This window comes from Paralichthys olivaceus, chromosome 9, assembly GCF_024713975.1.
Source record: "Paralichthys olivaceus isolate ysfri-2021 chromosome 9, ASM2471397v2, whole genome shotgun sequence".
NCBI classification, from domain to species: domain Eukaryota; kingdom Metazoa; phylum Chordata; class Actinopteri; order Pleuronectiformes; family Paralichthyidae; genus Paralichthys; species Paralichthys olivaceus.
The window spans coordinates 2,966,904-2,980,007 of NC_091101.1; the positions used below are offsets into that span (position 1 = coordinate 2,966,904).

Consider the following 13,104-nt stretch of genomic DNA (forward strand, 5'->3'; position numbering starts at 1 on the left):
TGAGTGGAAAGATCAAGAAAAGTATGAGCCAATTGCTGAAAAAACACAAATAACCCTAAAAACATTCTTTCATGGAAATTATTGAATGTTTTTTTTCCTGTTTGGTAAAAGTGGCACGCATTTGTTTCCACTGTCTGACACACATTTTATATAATTCACAATAACAGACATGTCGGTTAAACAGGTTTATAACCAGGAGCCAGGTAAACTTTTACTTTTGTCACAGCTACAAAGACGTAGGTTTACTGATAAAATGCTTTTATATGAAGATGCGTTGTTTACTGCGTCCAGTGTGCACAAAGAAAGCAGATAAATAAAACTGTTTGCCCCTCCATCCCGCAAAATACTGAAAGAATTTAATTAAAAATCAAGATTGTAACTATGATTAACCTTCTGTGGGTCCCAGGCAGACATTGTTCAAAGCACTTGATGTTACAAGACTATTACAGTGGTTGTTTGTCTTGTTTTTTCTGATTTTGTCTTGTGGTGTGTTCTACAATCACAAAGTGACTCTTGGGCATATTTTGCTCCGGGCATGTCAGTTCTCAAACGTAAAGCTCAATAAGCCTCCTCCTCAGGTAGACAGGTGGATCGGGATTTAATGGTGAATCAACTAGTGTGTAATTGCGCATAAGAGGCACAGGCAGGATATGGTTGAGATGAAAAGTATTAAAAGCTCAGGAGGAAATTCAGTGCAATATTAGGATGACCATGTACAAATGTGCAAGTTAGTTGTAATTTTGCTTTTGGATATTATGAAAAAAAAAAAAACCAGGGCTGGGATGATAAATATTTTTAATTTCCCGGGTTAGGTTTAATGTGTGCGCCCTGGTTAGGCAACCAGTGAACGGTGTTTCTGTTTCCTCACACTCTATTCTGAGGGCGACAATGTCGTGTTTTACGCACACACGAAAGGAGCACAGTTGGCACACGTTCTGAATTACAATCATAACAATGTAAGTCTGCCGCGGGTCAGTATGTGTTGTGTTGGCTGAGCCCAGAATACTTCCTCCTCTGGCCCATTGTTGTGACACACTTGTGTCTCTGTGCTGGGGAGGGTGGAGGGGGAGAGAGTCGGGGCTCCCAATGCCCGGTCCCTCCTGTGATGCTTGAAGGAGGCCATTCTGGTGATTTAGGAGGAGAGGGGGTAAGGGAGTGGAATTGGGGGAAGGTGCGGGGAGTTTTTTTTGTGTGGAAGAAAGACGCAGTTTGGGTGCTGGGAGGCGTAGAGAGAGACTGGGGGCTGCAGGGCACACACACACACACAGTCACACGCGCGCGCACACTGACTACTCTCTCTCTCTCTCTCGCTCTTTCACTCTCTCTCCTTCACACGCACACACACACGCATACACACACTGGGAGAAAGCTGCGCCGTTTCTTCGTCCAGACACACTCTCACTCATCCACCGAGGCGCACGCACAGGAGGCGACGGCCATATGTGGTTATATGAGAAAGCTGCAAGAAAGGCGCCGCGATTTGATCGTGTATTTTATTGTTTTACTAAAGAAAGACCTTTACAGTATCTAGTGTAACTATCCACTTTATATTTATTTATTTATTTATCTGTTTTGCGGACTTTCGTTTTTTTGTGAGGAGCGGAGAGCAGCTGCGGAGGATTCAACATGCCAGACTTCTGAGAGGACATCTACCCCCGTCTCCCCCGAACCGATCATTGCCTCTGTGGAAGTACTCGTCGAAATGTGCGCACAGAAGATGGGGGCAAAAATGATTCAAGCAAAAGGAAATATTTTCTCTCCGGCACTACTCCAACTACTGCTTTTGGTCGCACTTACGCACGGAGCCACTGGTAAGACTTTGAAATATAAAGTTTACGAGGAGCAGAAAGTAGGCACGGTTATTGCACGGTTAAGGGAGGATGTAGCCGGGGTTTTATCCAAACTACCGAGTTCGTTGACCTTTCGATTCCGCGCTATGCAACGAGGGAGCACGCCGTTCTTGTCTGTCCGGGAGGAGGACGGGGAGATCAGCATCGGCACCAAAATCGACCGCGAGAAGCTTTGTGAGAAAAACTTGAACTGCTCGATTGAATTCGATGTGGTCACGCTCCCGACGGAGTACCTGCAGCTGTTCCATGTGGAGGTGGAAGTGCTGGACATTAACGACAACTCCCCGCACTTCTCCCGCGCCATTGTCCCCATTGAGATTTCCGAAAGCGCATCCGTGGGGACGCGAATCCCGTTAGACGGCGCAGTGGATGCAGATGTCGGAGACAACTCTCTGCACACCTACTCACTGACACCCAATAACTTCTTTAAGATTGATGTGAGAACCAGGACGGACGGGGCCAAGTACGCAGAGTTGGTGGTGATGAGGGAGCTGGACCGGGAGGTGCTTTCCAGCTACCAGCTCCAGCTCACAGCCTCGGATAATGGTGTACCCCCCAAATCCGGCTCCACCTTGGTCAAGATCAGCATTTCTGACTCCAACGACAACAGCCCAGCCTTCGATGAGCAGGCTTACATCATCAATTTGCTGGAAAACTCTCCCCTTGGGACTCTAATCATTGATTTAAACGCCACAGACCCAGATGAGGGCACTAATGGGAAAATAGTCTACTCTTTCAGCAGTCACGTTTCACCAAAGATCCTGGAAACATTTAAGATAAACCCAGAAAATGGCCACATTACTCTCATTAAAAAAGTGGACTATGAAACCACTGCTTCCTATGAGCTCGATGTGCAGGCTCAGGACTTGGGCCCTAACTCCATCCCTGGACTTTGCAAAATTGTGGTGAAAGTCGTGGATGTAAATGACAACAAACCAGAGATAAACATCAACCTGATGACACCTGGCAAAGAGGAGGTGGCCTACATTTCAGAGGGGGCCCCTGTGGACACATTCATAGCTCTGGTGCGTGTTGACGACAGTGATGCAGGCCTTAATGGTGAGGTTGTGTGCAGGCTGCACGGCCATGGCCACTTCAGACTCCAGAAGACCTACGAGAGGAACTTTATGATCCTGACTAACATCTCGTTGGACAGGGAGAAGAGGTCAGAGTACAGCCTGACTGTCATAGCTGAGGACAGGGGCTCTCCCAGTCTCTCCACCATCAAACATTTTACCGTTCAGGTGTTGGATGAAAATGACAATCCTCCACGTTTCGAGAAGAGCCACTATGAGGTCTTCAAATCAGAGAACAACTCACCAGGAGCCTATCTGATGACTGTGGTGGCATCGGATCCAGACCTGGGCACCAATGGCCAGGTCACCTACACCATCATAGATGCCCTGGTCCAAGGGAGCCCTATCTCCACCTATGTCACCATTGATCCCTCCAATGGCGCCATCTACGCCTTACGCAGCTTTGACCATGAAGACGTCAGCCGCATCACCTTCACTATTCAGGCACGTGATGGAGGAAACCCTGCACTGTCCACGAACACCACCGTTCTTCTAACTGTTTTGGATGAAAATGACAACCCCCCTATCATCCACTCCCCCTCCCTCCAGAATCACACTGCGGAGCTTCTGGTGTGGAAGTATGCATCACCGGGTCAGTTGGTAACTGCGCTGAAAGTCACAGACCGTGATGCTGGTGCCAATGGAGAGCTGAGCTGCGCCATTGTTGGTGGCAATGAGGATATGCTGTTTGTGATGGATGCCCGGCGCTGTGAGCTCAGAACCAATGCCAGCCTGGAACAGGCTCCTCGGGATGTGATGGAGCTGAAGGTAGAAGTGCAAGACAGGGGCACCAGTCGGCTGTCCACAGGCGCCCTCCTCAGGCTCTCCCTGCAGGAGACCATGGACATCCTCCCACCTCTCTACCCCACTGGCACCAGCCAAGCCTCACTGGATCTCTCCCTCATAGTCATCATCTCTCTGGTTGCTGTTTGTGCTCTACTACTCATCGTCATGGTGATGTTTGCCACCACCCGCTGCACCAGAGAGAAGAAAGACCCAAGACATAACTACAACTGCCGTGTGGCAGAAAACAGCTACCAGAACCACCCCAAGAAGCCTGCAAGGCAGATCCACAAGGCAGACATCACCCTGGTCCCAACTGTCAATGGGACTCTGCCTGTCCGGGCACACCCACGCTCCCCGTCAGCCTCTCCAGCACCTGAGAGGGGCACCCTGGGTAGCAGGCAGAGCCATCATAGCCGCCAGTCCCTCAACAGCCTGGTCACCATCTCCTCCAACCATGTTCCAGAGAATTTTGCCCTGGAGCTGGCCCATGCCACACCTCCCGTAGAGGTAAGACAGTGAGATTTCAGTTTCCTTAAAGCTTGTAGTGAATTTTCTTTAAACCTAGATTGTCAGTTAATTTATTAAAAGTAGTGGAATCGTACAGCTTTATTTGTTTTTAATAAGTACCTCTGCATCTTCTCAAGAAGATGAAAAGATAAAATACTTGAGGTATTTATGGCCCAAATCATGAGCTATATAGTTTGTTTTTGTCTTATATTCAGTATTTGTTCTGAATTTATTCCTTGCTCCCATATTCTGTTACCTCCAGCCCTTTGTGTCATGTTTTTGTTAATCATCACATGCAGGAGCAAGTCACAAAGTCATGTCACTACCCCACCCCACCCAGCAGACCCACCTTTCCCTCACAATATCCCCCCACACTACATTGTCTTGTGGCCTTGCTTGTTGGACTCCATTCATTTCCCCTCTTCATTTTTTTCTTTTTATTTTTTGTCCTTTTCTTCTTTTTTTCTTTTTTGTTTCTCTTGGGATTGTAGCAAGTCTCACAGCTTCTGTCCATGCTCCATCAGGGTCAGTACCAGCCACGACCAAGCTTCAGAGGCAACAAATACACCAGGAGCTACAGGTAATGGGCATGCAAAATGCTTTTAAAGACTTTGTTGTTAGACTTAAGTAGAAGTATAATATCAGAAATGTCATAAATAATTCCCATATGATTTTGTCTGCTGTCAGTACTTTCACATAGCCCCTTACGTCCATAAGTCGTAGCTTTTTGGTTTAGAGTCAAACTGTATGCTCTGTAACATCACATTTGCATAATTTTATGTAAAACCCCTTCTGCAGCATGCTCTCTGCCTCTCTGTGCACCTTATTATCCATTGGTAGTGTGCTGTACCCATACCCATTTGATAATAATATTTTCAATGATGAGACCTTTTTTGAGAAATGTATCAAGTTGTTGTCTCTCTGCAGATATGCCTTGAATGAGATGGATAAGTTCAGTCTGAAGGACAGCGGTCGTGGAGACAGTGAGGCCGGGGACAGCGACTATGAGCCTGGCAGGGAGTCACCCATGGACAGGCTCCTTGGTGAGGGCTTTACTGAGATATATGCCCCTGATGGCCAGCACAGAACGCATGCAGGTATACCACTGCCCCCCCCCCCCCCCCATCCACAACTTCACAACCATGCCTTGATATCCCATCATATCCTTACTTTCTTCCTACCATCTAGTACTGAATCCAAAAAGATTTCACTAAATCATTGCCAAAATACACTACACTAGATCCATAAAATTTCATAGAAACAATTGCAAAGATGTAGGGCTCACTTGTTATTGAGCTAGTAAAGAAATTCCGTTGGTAAACACAAGTTGGTTTACAAGATAAAGAAAAGCAGGAAACAAAAGTTGACATTTAACAGGCTGTAGCCAGCAAACTCTATTTGAAAAGTGATATGTTTAATCCAAATGTACTGTCGCTGATTAATATCCTGTCAGTTGACAAATTGAGTAACCAGCTATTCATTCAGTTCAAGCACAAGTAACATGATACGTCTGCTCAGTGTGATTAATCATTATGTCCTTGTCACGACACACAGGATGGTAAACATGGCCCCCTGAATTGTCTCTTGAATTTTTAAATATGGTTTAATTGGGCTAAACCAGTTTCACAACAGTGGGGTTGCAAACCCATCCAGGGGTCACGTGGTGAACACAGGATTGTGGCATTTGTCTTAGACTGACACATTGATGTGCTTGATATATAGTACTATAGTAAGGATTAAATAAACAGTTTAAGTTAGAACTCTCCCATGCTATATGTAGGAAGGGTTTTTGGTTGTGGCAATCATTCATGCTGTCTGAGCTGGCCCTGCAGAAATCCCTTTATAGCCCAATTCTGGCATAAGTGGGGATGGGGGATAAAGTACACATTTTTTTATGTGCAAAAATGCATTCCACAGTTCAGGCAAAGCTAATATGAAGCTACAGCAGTCTTAGGTTACACAAATCAAGTAGATATATACAAAAGTTACAGTCTCAAATTTCTGCCTGTGTGGCTCCTCAGACACAGAGGAAGTCTCATAAAAAGAGTTAAATGAAAAGATACACACTCCATATAATTCAGAAGCTGAAGTTACAGCTGAATTTAGGCTGAAGAACCACAGAATGAGGCTAAGTGACATATAACATTAGTGTATTAACACAGACAAGTCTACTCCAGGAATTGTGAGAATCTTATTAAAAGTTCAGACCAGGTTTAGAAACCCTGGTTTAGTACAAAGCTAGTGCCATACATTGATCATTCCTCATTTTTTTTTCTGCATTGCAAGTTGGCTGCATGTGAATTGGCCTGGAATGTTTGTCAGTGACACTGTAGATACTCATCCACTGAGTTTCACCTCATGGCTCCAGATAGCTCAGCAGATCCTCCCTTACAGTGCTCCTCTTCCATTCCGTTCTCTCCACAGTTGAATTAACAAGGAATAAGTTGAGCACTTGTTGAACATTGACTGACCTGCTGACTTCGATATATTGTACCCACCCAGCTTCAAATATCTGGCAGGTTTCAAAGACCTGTTGCGTTCGAAACATTCAGTCACACACTCTAAAGTTCCTCTGTCTCTCGCCTGACTTAGCGAATGTCACAGAGGTTGCGAGATGCTGCCACTTCTTTTTCTCTTCCCAAAGCTCCCACTTCTTTCCAGCCAGCTTCCCACACAGCCATCATGCGACACTGCATTTGAGCTACATCCCAATTAAAGTTGACCCAGACGGGCAGACAATCTCATCACTAACACCCCCTCCCTCACTTTCTTTATAGCTGTATGGAGGAGCTGTGCTTGTTAGCCACTCTTCTTTTCCCACCTTCAAGCTTTCAATGTCAGCCATCCAAAATGAAGCCCTCATGCTTCCCCGATGAAAAGGACACATTTAATTGCCATGTGACAAGTAGTTGCCATGGCGTCTGCTCTGAGCTGTGCTCATGATTAGGCCCTAAAGAGCATAATTACATCTCAGAGCTCACAGTTCTCATTCTGTATGTTCGACCCGCCTGCCACCCGCGCGTCCACTGCAGCATAGATGATTTCGAAGTGTGTTTATTTGGTTCCTGTCATTACGACTGGATATGGTAGCCTTCTTTGCTGAGGTGTAGGAGTTAGAAATCCTTTGTCTGTGGTTCATGTAGAAGCAGAACTCGTACTGAAATGATTATTAATAACCTTTTCAGATCAAATGAAATTCTTTAAAAAAGAAAGAACTTGGAAAAAACTATTCTGTACTCCATAATGTGACTTTTCTTTTTTGTGTGACAAACCTGTTTGTTTAGACATGGAATCAGGGTGGGGTTAGCCTTACTAACAGTAATGTAGGAAGCAGGATAAACAGCTAGCCTTACTCAAAGTTCCAAACTACACCTGCCAGCATCTCTAAAGCCATTACTGTACAATCCAGAGGTAGGAACTGAGTGGCTGGATAAAGAAAGGGTATTCTGAACGTGTTCAGAAATATCTTTCTTCACTTTCTTTTCTTAACTATTTAGAACTATCCATTCTGCCCTACTTCCAGTCTGATTTCTAAGCTTAACATATCACTTAGTCGTCATTCAAACACATAGACCTGATATTGATATAAATATTTCCTTGGAAGGAAAGTGAATTATTTCCCCAAAAAAGATTTTCTGCAAATCTTAGTGTCTTAATGGCACCCTGACTAAAACGCACCATGCACTGGCCCACACAAGTGGTTATCTAAGAAGACATTTGAGATGAATCACATGTTTGTAAGTTGTGAAGGACAAATTTAAGACCAACAACATGTACAAGGTCTTTGAGGGCCAGGGTTGTGTCAGTGTCACGGATAGAAGTAGACCTCCTATTCACAGACACTGATCTACAGATGGCCAGAGCACTGCAGGCAGTTTGTATATGATAACCTGAACGTTGGTTAAAAATATCCTCACTGTCAAGCCTGACCCCATTCTTTTTGCATAATGAATGAGCAGAAAACAGTGTTGTCACATACAGGCAGGGGTGAGGGGAGATATGCACTGCAGATGAATTTGTTCTAAATGGGTTAAAGGAGCACCACCTATTTTACGGGCTCTATTTGAACAATTTAGGATCATGGCACAAAAGTCATTGTCAGTGTTTTGGACATAATATGTAGTAAACCAATCATTGCCATTTCTCATTCCCTTCTCATTTCACATTGGAAGATTTACAGTTTCACGTTGTAGATGAGCAGATCGTTCGTGTGTGTAACAAGCAGAGTGTAGGTGCATATTACTATCTTGATATTGCTCCTTAAGATAATAGTGAAATACTGCACCACTGATCAGATTTTTGGGGAAATCACTTCCTATAGCCTCAAGATCAGTGACCACCAATGCATCTGACCACACTGACCACAGGGGCCTTTGCTACTTAAACAACTTGGGTGTTTGACTGGAAAATGACAGTAATGCTGGTCTGAAATAAGTAATTCAGTTCACTACTTTTGAGGAAGACTATCACTCTGGGGGGTTTTCTGGGGGACTTTGACAGATATGTGCATTAATTAGGGTGAGTTTCTGATGAAACATGTCATCAAGTTGTATTATGGGAAAAGTAGGGTCCAGTGTTTTTAGAGCTCAACCCCATATCATTTGTGTTTAACTAGTGTTCAAAAACGTAACTTTATGTAACTGTAATGTTAAATTACTTTAAATGTTTCACATTGTTTCCCTTGGTTTCATCTAAATCTCAATGCCAACAGTAGTGGTCATTCACCTTGCTGAGCTGATAACGGCTCCTTCCTGTTCTTCTTAAAGGTTTTCTGAAAAACGCCAAAGAAATAAAAGCTCTGAAGTGACTGAACATCATTATCAGCAGTGAGTCATGTAGTCCAGAGTTCTAAATAAACAAGCCTGACAACTCAGTGGCAAGGAAATCAGTTAGTAAGTCATCTGAATTGACATTGCAGTCAGTCACACAGGCAGGCTTTCAATTAATGTTTGCCTGACACATTCTTATTTTTGCACACAAATCAGTTGGGTTAAATCTTTCATTTTTACCCTTTCATCAGCGGGGCAGGGCACTCAATCTGCCACTACCCCCGCACTGCTTTTTCTCCCTTCCAGTGCATCCAAATGCACTTTTCATCTGCTCTAAGATGTATTATAAATGTTCCTTTCATGTTAATGAGGGTATAATGAAGTCCCTCAATGGCACGACTGAAAAGCGCTGCACTCCTTTAATGAAGGCTTTAAGTTGGCATATTTGATTTGTCTAATTTATTCTTCAGAGATTTTCTATTTGAAGATTTAATATTGAAAAGGGCGAGTTGAAAGGGAAAAATGCAGGGCTTTTAGAGGAGGAGGTATTTTGAATGGGTAATAGGCATTGATCGGCTTTGCTGAATTGTCTCTTCGTGGTAAATACATTGGAAGGCAGCAGGTAGGGCTCCTGCGAAGAGCCTTTCAGACTTATTAGGGCAGATTTCCACTGTGTTTCCAGAGACAAAACACCTGAGGAGAGGCAGACTGGATGGAAAGAGACTCAACTGTCAGGAACCTTCTTTACATCTCTTTGATTCTGAGATTCTATTTATGGTTGTTTGCTTCACGCGAGAAAAAGATAAGATGTCTCTAGTATTATCTACAAGATACATCGGATGTGAACGCACGTAATGTACTACATACTCTGCCGGCAAAAAGTCAACTGTTCAAGAAAGAAAAACTTTAAGCGTTGTGAAGATTTTAAGTTTTGAAAGTTTGAAAATCATTAGTAAGAGAACTTTCACAGCATGTGAAGTAGAAATGACCAGATATAACAATTCTCTTATCATTGGATAATGACATTTGTCCATTGGTTCCCACCTCTATTGTGGCCCTTCAAATCAAAGTCTCCTTATAAATCCTTGTTAGAGGCTATAATGTAAATTGAGCTGAAACCATTGAACGAGTAATCAGATCTATCAACAGAAAAGTAGTTGCCAAGAGTTTTGATGGTTGGTTGATGATTGGTTGTTTCAGTTGTTCAGAATTTAATATTATCATATTTCTAGAGGTCAGTTTGGGCTCCTCCTGGAACCTGTGGCAGAATCTGGAAATGTTTTAGCAAAACAATTCAAAAAGGTGGAAAAAGTATTCAATGACACATTTCAGTACAGCTTGGTTTTAATACCTAATGCTACAGACACATTTCTGTTGGTTTTCAAAGGGAATTGAGGTTTGATGACCAACTTTACCCATTCCCATATGCACTTTACTGTTTGTGCAGCTCAGTATTTCTAGATACTCATGAGTGCCTCTGTCTTTCTATCCAGCTATGAGGCTCTGCACAGAGGAGTGTCGTGTTCTGGGCCACTCAGATCAGTGCTGGATGCCCCCCCTGGCCTCCCCAGCCTCATCCTCCTCTGACTACCGCAGCAACCTCTACATCCCAGGGGAAGAAGCCCGTCAAGTAACTGACCTCTCGCAGGAAAAGACCCCACAGCCCTGCACAGACACTGTGACTGCCCGGAACCAGAGCTTTTCCACCTTTGGCAAGGACCTGGGTGGTGAGGACGGTGGAGAAGAGGAGGGGGGAGAGGACAGCAGGGGTGGGGACAGAGATGAAGACCTGTGTGGGACCACGTCATTGTTGTCAGAGATGAGCAGCGTGTTCCAGAGGTTGCTACCCCAGGGTCTGGACTCCTACATCCAGGTCAACGAGAAAGAGAAAGGGACAAGCCTGAGTGGTGTGGGTGTGCCTATGACTGGATCTTTGGATCGCAGGAGGGGCCATCTGCCTGGCAAGCCCAGCCCCTCTGTTCACCAGCAAGGCGTGGCAGCCTGGGCTGCCAATACCCACTTCCAGAACCCAGGAAGCAGCATCGGCCCATCTGGCCATCACCAGGGTGGCAGCTACCACACCCTGAAACCAAGCACCAAGCTCGGCTCCCAGAGCAGCAGCCACAAGGGCTCGCAGGCACCCAAAAACAGTCCTCAGAACAGCGGCCACCCCTGTAAACCCCACAGTAGCCCTCTGCTCACGGCACTGGTCAGTCCCACTCTGATGCAGCATTCCCCAGCCCCCGTGCCAGTACCAGTGCCGCTCCCCGGGCCCTCCTCCAAGTGGTTGCCTGCGATGGAGGAGATCCCAGAGAATTACGAGGAGGACGATTTTGACTCAGTGCTCAGCCACCTTCAGGGCAAACGCAGCGACAGCAGACATGAGCTTGTGGATGCTAGCGAGCTGGTAGCTGAAATCAACAAACTCTTGCAGGATGTACGGCAGAGTTAAGACTCCCTGTTTCTTATCCTCTTTATTTATTCACCACCCAATGACTGCTTCCTTTTACCTTCAGTATAAAAGTGAGGAACTTTGGGTGGCAAAAAAGGACAGAAAAATAATTTAAATGAGAAGCAAAGACAAAAAACAAGACCTGCAATTGTCGTTAAAGTTGCATTTCTAATGTAATAATTGTGTTTTGTGAATGCTAAATATCCAAAAAATTGTTTGTAATTGCTTGTTTTGGTACACAATGTACACTATGTGACTGTATTTATCTTTGTATTTTAAAAATACATTTGTATTCTTATATTTATAAAAAAAAGTGTATATAAACTTAATCAGAAGTCTATTTTTATATTTTGAATGCATGTTGAGTACAAAGACATTGAATCAAGACTGACATGTTATCAACATTCTATGTATTTAAACTGTTTTTTGTATTGTGATTTCATTTTTGTTGTCACTATGATATGTATACATGAATATATTATTGAAGTAATGGATACTTGTCTTTGTGATCTGTTGTGGGGAAGAGGAGATTACACAAATAAAAATAATAATAACATTTTCCAGTCTGTGGTTTATATTTTTTAAATATTCTTTAGTGGTACTGAGATGGTCTGGGTACTATCTAAATCAATAGCCTATGGTGTAACTATTTATAAATTGAACAACATGAACAATATGTTACATTTGCAGTAGTTTTACAATTCAATATGTAGCTGTACATGCAGATCTCACATGTCATGATAAATAGTTCCTTCAAAGGAAACTAAACAGGTCTTTACAGTTTGTCTAATACAAATGGAAAATAAATTCACAACACAATCTTCATCTACAGGTATTGGGATTGTAGTTTCATTTATTCTTTGCTGAGCATTTGAATAATGTTTCTATGAGTAAATGTTTTGGAGCAGCTACTGCATGACCCTTTGACTCGTTAGAATGAACATTCAATCATAATGAAATAACAAGTCAAGTTGTTAAATGATATCAGGACAAAAGTTAGTGTAAAGGCTTTCAAGTAATTAACCTGATAAATATAAACATGCTGCAAACATTTCAAGACAATACAACTGAAGCAAAATATTGGGCTGGGGACGAATTCATTACATTTGATGTTCAGTACCGAAACATTATGGCAGCTAACTGCTCAATCAACCGAAGATTACTCAACAATAATTTTGGTGATGTGTGTGTTTATCACACTTTTCTTTGGTCTGAATCTGTGGTTTTTGAACTGGATTGTTGTTGTAGACCGTAAAATATAAAAGAAGAAGACAGAGGCTCTGCATTCTGCCTGCAAACCCACAGACGCTTGAATTCACGAGACAAGAGGACCAAACTTGGGTGTGTGGTTGCTGATGGGAGAAATGTGCTGTGGAAGCAGAAGGAGATAGGGGGGGGGGGATGTTAAGAGCTAGATAATGGGTGACACCTAGAGGTTCATCATGCGCGCTGTAGACCAATGAGTCATCCGTCTTTTACCACCACAACTAACAGCACCAAGCCCTGAGATGGAGCCAGAGAGGGGAGAGGCAGAGGAGATAGCCACACAGAGCCCCCTGGAGGAAAAATTACTACACTGCAGCTTATGGAGAACAAGAAGTTTGAATGAACAGAACACTGTGTTTGTTGCACCAATAAAGACAGTAAAACATTTACGAATGTAA

General features: G+C 43.7%; 1 protein-coding gene across 3 annotated transcripts; it reads left to right on the top strand.

Moving 5' to 3' along the window:
- Window positions 1–1,215: 1,215 nt before the first annotated feature.
- Window positions 1,216–11,996, top strand: pcdh18b (protocadherin 18b). 3 transcript variants are annotated; one of them, XM_020085753.2, is made up of 4 exons: window positions 1,216–4,219; window positions 4,711–4,799; window positions 5,147–5,262; window positions 10,482–11,996. In XM_020085753.2, exons 1-4 carry the CDS (start codon window positions 1,703–1,705, stop codon window positions 11,438–11,440), a joined length of 3,681 nt encoding a protein of 1,226 aa, XP_019941312.2. In that variant the 5' UTR covers window positions 1,216–1,702; the 3' UTR covers window positions 11,441–11,996. The 3 variants fall into 3 exon arrangements, with proteins under 3 accessions (XP_019941312.2, XP_019941293.2, XP_019941304.2); XM_020085734.2 differs by having other exon boundaries at window positions 1,218–4,219; window positions 5,147–5,316; XM_020085745.2 differs by having other exon boundaries at window positions 1,218–4,219; window positions 4,744–4,799; window positions 5,147–5,316.
- The last annotated feature ends 1,108 nt before the right edge of the window (window positions 11,997–13,104 follow it).